The 7,655-nt window shown below is 48.5% G+C and overlaps 1 protein-coding gene across 1 annotated transcript in view; it reads left to right on the plus strand.

Annotated features, from left to right (window-relative positions):
• Positions 1 to 7,101, plus strand: part of LOC104626699 (SH3 and PX domain-containing protein 2B-like) — a gene marked incomplete at both ends in the record, with an annotated part of 36,690 nt that extends 29,589 nt beyond the window's left edge. The window contains 2 exons of the mRNA XM_010294689.1: positions 2,730 to 2,806; positions 7,010 to 7,101. Coding sequence (XP_010292991.1) covers positions 2,730 to 2,806; positions 7,010 to 7,101 — 169 coding nt within the window. The remainder of the gene's footprint in view (positions 1 to 2,729; positions 2,807 to 7,009) is intronic.
• Positions 7,102 to 7,655: the final 554 nt, after the last annotated feature.

The following is a 7,655-nucleotide window of genomic DNA, read 5'->3' on the forward strand; positions in this document are numbered from 1 at the left end:
AAGAGCGTCCACCCAGACGATTAACAGGGCAGTAAGGCGGGTACCAGACTGAGCTGGTACAAGCTCCTGGAGGCAGCTAGAAAATGTGTAAAGCAGAGAATGCTTAGAACAAGGTGTGGGTGATGGGTACCATTGCCTTCGCTCTGTCCCCTGGAGCTACAGCAATGAGGGGTGCAGATATGAGATCAATAATGTCATGCATTTCTTTTGCATTATATGGTCTTCGGCCACATGAAAAGCTCCAATGGGCAGCGCTGTTATTCCCGTTTTGCAGATACGGTCTAAGGAAAATGTGCCCAGGAAAAGGTTGTACCTCACTGACCCAGCAAGTTGCCCATCTTTCCCTTCCAGGAGGGAAGCGGTTTCTTGCTTTCTCTTGCCTTTCAAGTCAAGGATTTATATGTCTGTGTTTGGCAGCACTGAAGGGTCAGCAATTATGTTAATTAGGCATTTTGATTAAAACCCAGCTTTTTGTTAGAAAATAAACTTCCTTGTTGAAAAATACTAAATCTAGAGCAAATCAAGAGAGGAGCTGCATTTCCTGCTGGTTCATACGCTCTGCGCCTGGGCTAATTTAAGATCACTTCAGTTGTCGTGATGTATTTATTCCCCAAAACTATGTATTTTTTATTATTATTCACTAGCATCTCTTTGTTAAACATTTAAATATTCCCACACCCAGACCTTATTATTTCAGACATTTATAATGTACCCACCCATCAGTGATTTAATTTTGGCAGACATAAAACCAAACCAACTATTCCTTACAACTGCCAACAAAACTATTGTGATCCATTCATCTTTTTAAAAATCATCATTCAAATAGAAACCTATGAAGCAAATATGCCGTGATTGCTGATGCGAAGGGAAAACAGTTGATCATTTGCTTGTCTGATGTAAAATAATTGCTAAAGGCAAGGAAAGAAGCTTCAGCCTAGTTTTTGCTCCCAGTCTTTCCAGACAACTTCTGTGTTTCCAGGCTATTCACCCTCAAAATCTAAAAGACAGATTGAATAGAGGGGTATTTTTTTTTCACTGTATCATGAAGACTCCCAGACTTGGTTCTGGCAGGCTGCGAGAAGGAATGCATTTCAGAGCAGAGCATTTCCCACCATGAATGTCTCAGCCCCTCACAGTCAGCAGGACATAAATGAGAAGCAATCCTTCTGGTATGAGCTGGCCTGACCCTCTGCATTTCGCTGGAGGGCTCATAGGGCTACTACTGGGTGTGATTGCTGTGTGCTCCCTTGGACAGTCCAGTTTTGAAGGCATTCTGCATTAACTGAGCCTGGCAGGAGATTGGCTCCTCCATAAAGTTCTGATTCATGCTCCTTGCAAGCCAAAGTTGGGTTGGCTTAGTTCATCCCTGCTTGAAAAATGCATTGGCAGAGGCTGCACAAGTCATGCATGTTCCAGATCCTGGACAAGTCAGGGAGAAGCAGAGGAGGGGAGATCCAGCCCTGGTTTTAAAATCATGATAAGCATGTGGCCATTTCAACATGTCCTGTTCTCAGGTAGCTTGGTAGCATCCAGCCTCTGGTTCCAGCAGTGCTGTGGTCCCAGCGAAAGCTCACGGCTGAAGCTAGCCATGGTGCAGCAAAGGGCTGCATGACTCTCCAGAGTGCTTTTCCCTTTTTCTCATTGCTTGCAAAGAGGGTGTGTTGGTATTTGGTTGTGAGGGGAGTTTGGCTTCTGGGTTGCCTCATGGTGACCTCTTTGATAGGTGAAGGGATTGCATGGACAGACACATCAGTTGCTTTTCCTGGGTTTGGAAGATGAGACTTTCCTGTGGTATGGGAGACGTCAGGAGGAACTTGAGGGAACTTCACTACCACACCCCCCCCACACCCCCCTTGAAACACGATTTTCCAGGTGATTGTATTGCAAAGCAGTGCCAGTACCTGGTGCTTTGTGCGGGTCTGAAATCCTACCAGTACTGGTCCTTTTGATCACGGAGTCTCTATGTGTATCTGTTTCACTGTCTGTTAATGGCTTTTGTCTTGTTAAATGCCAGAGAAGCTGCTCTCTGTGAAAGCAGCTTGAAGCATTTAGGATTCATTAGACTTCAAAGGAAAGAGGCCTGTACCACAAGCCAGAGGGGAGGAAATGGAGTGGCAGGAGGATCCTGTTAATGCAGAACACAAATAAACCCCAGACAGGAAGGAAAATCCTATAGGTCTGACTCAGAGCTGCAGTCCCGACACTGTGGCTTCCAGGACCGGTTCGACCCAGGAGTTGCAGAGAGGAACCCTCTGGCTTGGCTCCTGCCCACACTAGACCCAGATACCCTGAGCAAGCCTGGAGCCTGCAACAAGGGTCTCACCTGCACCCGCAGCCGCAGGGACGTCGGCTTCTCTGGTGAGTGCTGGCATTTGCCAGCAGCCTTGTACACCCAGGACTTGTGTGCCAGCAGACTGTGAGGTATCAGGCACGTGCTTTGATAGGGGCTGCTCCTCCCTCATTGCCACTCTGGTGAGAGAAGATGGGGATGCAGTTTGCTGGTAACTGTTTCCTCTTCTCTCTCCTTGAACATGCTTGCACTTTAAATGTGCTTTATTCTGATAAGGTATTTAATCTGTGGGAGAGAACAGGTTTGTCTTTTTTTTAGGTATGGTGCTTTTGGCAAGAAGAAGATGTGCAGGGAATAGGTCCTGACAGAACGATTCAAAAAAGAGCGTTCCTGGGCGTTGTGCTGACCTGCTCTTCTCTTTCCATCTCTCCTGTTTTAGGGAAGATCCTCTTCCGCCGGAGTCACATTCGCGATGTTGCAGTCAAGCGCCTGATACCTATTGATGAATACTGCAAGGTAAGGGGAGGTTTCTAGCATCAACCAAAGATTAACTCATCTTGATCAGGCTCGATCCTGTTTGACTGATCGTATATAATGATGTGCCAGTGCTGGAAGAATGAGGAGTGTGGGCTATCCTCTACTATCAAACACTTTCTGTGATGAAAGCCCACACACTGATTCACTTTTCACTCCATGTGATTACTGCTGAGGGCTTGGAGGGCTGTGCTTGCAGGGTGGCCCAGCTCCACACCAGCTTGCACCCTGCTGCAGTGCTTTCCCTTTCTCTTCTACTTTCTCAAGCTGCAAACCAGAACCAGCTTTCCAGATGGGCTGGAAAGGACCTGGCTGCCTGGCAGTGTCCTGTCTGGTAGGTGGTTTGGAGTGAAATGGTTGTGTTCAGGACTAGGCTTGAAGGACTCAGTTCCTTGGGAAGCCTTTCCTTTCCCATCTGTTTGGAACAAACCTGCTGTTTTATGTAGAAGACTGCACTTTCTTGGTGGCATGGTCCCAAACTGGGACATAAACTCCTGCTACTGTTACGTAAAACAGTTATTTGCACAGGGGTAAGATGACTTGTACCTGCAGAAAATTATTGGAAGCCAACAGAGATAAGGCTGAGATGATTTGCCCCATACTCTTGAAGAATATAAGACTGTACTTAAGTATAAGGCAAATTATGATGTTAGTGCATTTTTTGGGGGTAGGAGGGAACCAAAATACTAAAGTCCACAAAAAATTATTTTAACACAAATAAAGTATGCCACATCTCATCATTTCAAAGAAGTGCACTAGTACTTGCAGCAGCCATGAAATGGTCTGGAGGTAGGACCAGTACCTCCCAAATCCAGTTTGAATGCTGTTGAAAACATATGCAAAGACCGCAAAACCCAAGGGAGAAGATGAGGAAATGGTGAAACATCCATCACATTCCTTAGGTGCAGGAGGTGTAGCAGTAACTATGGCCTAGGACTTTGCATGGTGGGAGAGACTGTGGGTTTTGAGACTCAGCCAGTCCTGGCTGGAATAACAAGTACGAGGATAAAGGTGAATTAGTAAATGCATCTTGACAGCTCTGCAGTTGGGCCGCTGGTGAAAACCACTGCAGGCCAGGATAGCAGATGAGAGCAGAGTGGTAGAGATGTAGTGCAAGGTGTGCTTGGACCTGTGTGTTCCATACAGCGTGGGGGAAGCCAATGGTGCAAGTAACCACTTGGCTCCAGCTGGGCATGGTAGGCCCCTTGTTGTCTGAGTGACTAAAATGTGCCAGCTACATACAGACACACACAACCATAAATTTAATTTTGGGAAAGAAAAAGTCCCTAAGTGGTAAGATGCTGCAGCTGTCTCTTTCAGGATGATGCCATTAATGGCATAAAATATAATGAATCCATTTGACTTAACAACTGGAACATAATGGCTGATGTTATATGACCCACTTAGAGACCCGCTCTTTCCTCCTCCCGTTAATGCATTACCAAGTAATAACATGCACACTTTGCCTGGCCTTCCAGTTGCTGCTACTTAACTGTAAAGCTGCTGAGCTGAAGGTAGGTGTGGGACCGAAGGCTGCAGAGATGTGGAATGAACAAGGAGTCAGCGGGAGCAGAGGGATGTTCCTCCTGGGCACATCGTGCTGGAGATCACAGCCGCAGGGTCCCAGCACACTCTTACTGCCGTGTTTATTGTTGGAGGTGGACATTGCACGTGCTTGGAGGGTGGTGGTGCAGAACAGAAATGCAAATTATCTCCTCCAGCTTGGCCCTGCTGAGTGAGAATTGAGGGTTAAGTGAATATGTTGTGAACAAGTTCCCACAGAAGACCGTGTAAGAAACTTTTTGCTTTCTTGCCATCTCCTGCGAGAGAAGTAGGGTGTCTTTATTCTTTGGGAGAGCCCTGGAAAGAAGGTAGGTGAGATTTAGGGTAGAAGTAGGTGAGAGGAGCAAGGGACGGAACCACTGCTTTCACAAGGCAGTGCTCTGGCTGAAGGGCTCTGTTCCAGGTCCTGCCATACTGAAAAATGTGGCAATTTAAGGTAAGGTGCAGGAAAAGCAGCAAAAGAACCAGAACAACTGGTAAGAGCAACCAGTCAGCAAATGAGACTTGAAACAACCATAGGAATGACAAGGAAGGGGAGTGAAGGCCTGAAATTTCTTCCCATTTCTCCAGTTTATGCTTTGTGTTCTACATCTGTTGGCCTTTCCACTGGTGTGGGAACTGCCTTCCTCCTGTCTAAGGGATTTTGAGAATGTGTTAGCTGGAGGGTTGATGGAAAGACTTGCAATGCTTGTGATGCTCTGCCCCAATGAGACTGGGTGGACCACTAAAAAACTGCTGCTAGAGAATAATCCTTTCTCGCTCCCTGGAAAATGGATTTCAATGCAATAAGGCTTGTCTGCCTTTGGTAAATGACCTTTCTCCTCAGGACTGCAGGCAGCAGGGTGGGTAAGGTGACTTGCTGTGGCTCCAACGCCATGGGCTGAAGCCATGTTCTGAAGGCCCTCCCCAGTTCACTCCTCTAGGTGGCAGAGCCAGAGGTGGGACAGACATCACACTATTTGTGATTTGGTGGCCATAGTTGCTGTAGACCATGGCCAACTAGAATGCAGGGTGGCCTGCTTGACTTGGCCACCACTGTGCCAGCTGAGTCAGCTCTAGGTGGCCTTCCTTCAAGATGTCCTCAGAAATGAGCTGTGGGTCTTGCCTTTCGTCCTTCCAGCATAGGGTGTTTTCTGTGATCATCCCCTGCTATTGGAAGACACGGAGCCTTCTCCAGGCCACAAAAAATCAGCGTGATTTTGGCATGGGGGAAATTGTGTAGATCATGGGATGCCTGGAACTGGGGAGTGGTACCCACATGGGAATGGCATCCATGCAAAACTTCATCTTTGAATAGCCCTTCCCTGGACCCAAAAGCCATGGAGTGAAGTAGTTTTCTCTCTCCTGTCTTTCACATGATTTTGATTGCAGCTGGCCCATGATTAGTGGTCTGACTGCCTGCTGCGCTGGCAGTGAATGACTGTGTGCTGAATGGCTGGAAGGGGTTTTGGGGGCCAGCAATTAGGTCAATATGGAGCCACATCTGATCTCTGTGGTAATCCCAGGGCTTTGCAAATGTGGCTTTGTCTCCAATACAGAAATGAGTGGAGGTTCGGTTTGCCCACACTGCTCTCACAAGACTGCTGTGACAGCAAGTGGAGGGGAGGGGGAATGATATAGAAAATTGGTTAAATATCTGCTCCAGGTCGGGCTGCAGCACTGCTCCCTGATTTCAAATGATCCCTTTTTTCAATTGCATGGGTTTTTTTTTTTACTTTTTGCAGTCGCCATCACCTGTGACTCCGTTCCCTCCCACGAGCAGAGAGCAGGGCAGGGCTCTCTGCCAGGCAGCTGCCCATCCTGCCTTCCCTGCCCAGCCCTCACTGCAGCCCACGTTGGAAAGGACCTACAGGAGCTCTGGCTCAAGGCAAATATTGCTGTCCCAGACTCTGCCCCCCAGCTCCCACAGACATGCACACTCTCACCCTGCAAGTCCCAACGTTGAAGCCTATCTTTTTGCAACAGGCTTCCTCAAAGGGAAAGGAGAAAAGCAGAGGCAGCTTATAGTTCCTGCCATTCAACAGCATGCATAGCAGCCTTCCAGCCCTTGCCCTGGCGAGCTGGTGTCCACACTTTTGCTTTCTGTTGCTTCTCTCCTTGCCTCTTCCCAAGCTGCCATTGCCTAGTGGAGCATTTTTGGGATGTGCCGGTCAAGGGCTGATGGCACTGAGAGTCTGCCACGTATAAATTGCCCAGCCTTTCCCAAGGATGATGGCTCCATGCTCACAGCACAGCTGGGAAACTGAGCCCTGCTGTGGCTGGGAGGCTGGATGCTGGGTTGAATGTCCCTGTGGCTCTTACCCTGCGAGGGCACATCTGTCCAAAAGGCTGGAGCTGGGCTAAGCAGGGCCCAGGCAGGCTCTGCTTATTCTCCTTTAGTCTTCAGTTGCTGCTGGGGTGGTGTGGTGGATGTAACTGGGGGCTCTCTGGTATGGCTCCACTGTGGTGTGTGCTTGCGGTAGCTCTCTCCAGCTTGGCTCTGCTCTCCTGTGTGCCAGGAACCACGTGGGTGCTGAGCTCGGTGCTGTGACCCAGTCCCCCATGCTCTGAGGGCCTGTCCTCACTCGGCTCCTTGCTCAGTCTTGATGCTTCCCATCACTGGTGTTTCTATTTTGTCTGCAGGCTCTGATTCAGCTGCCTCCCTACATCTCCCAGTGCGAGGAAGTTCTCCAGTTCTTTGAGACACGACCTGATGACTTGACACCCCCCAAAGAGTAAGTTGGTTGGGAGGCTGCTGCCACTGGGGTGGTGATGGAACACAAACGGCCTTGAACTTGGGGGTATCCATAAGAATCTGGCATTCATTAACAGTACCCCCACAAGTCACAGATCTGGGATTTGGAGGTTTTCTTGGAGAGGGAATAGGGGCTGTGCAGCTTGAGGTGGACACCTCTGCCCACTCAGCTGACTCCTGGCATAACCTTCTCCAGCGGGGAAGTGGAAACACTTCTCTGGGACCCCATGAAGTATTGGTCACCTCCCAAGCCACCTTCTGCTCACAAATGCTGGTTTCAGAAACATGGTCAGTCTGAAAAGCCTCATTTCACATGGTTAGTAATGACCTCTGCCTTGTTTGAAAAGCTCCTTCGCTTAGCCATGTCCATAAGGCCCATCCGTAACAATGCTCCGGAGTCTTTCCATGCAAAACAAGGAATGTTTGCAAGGAATCTCGCGTGCCTTACGCAACTCTGTGTGGTTATAAGTCTTGTGACTGTGAGCTACTTTGGCCAGGAGCCACCCATCTCTTACTAATCACCAGCAGCATAAA

This window comes from Phaethon lepturus, unplaced genomic scaffold (genome assembly GCF_000687285.1).
Source record: "Phaethon lepturus isolate BGI_N335 unplaced genomic scaffold, ASM68728v1 scaffold22739, whole genome shotgun sequence".
Classification (NCBI taxonomy): Eukaryota; Metazoa; Chordata; class Aves; order Phaethontiformes; family Phaethontidae; genus Phaethon; species Phaethon lepturus.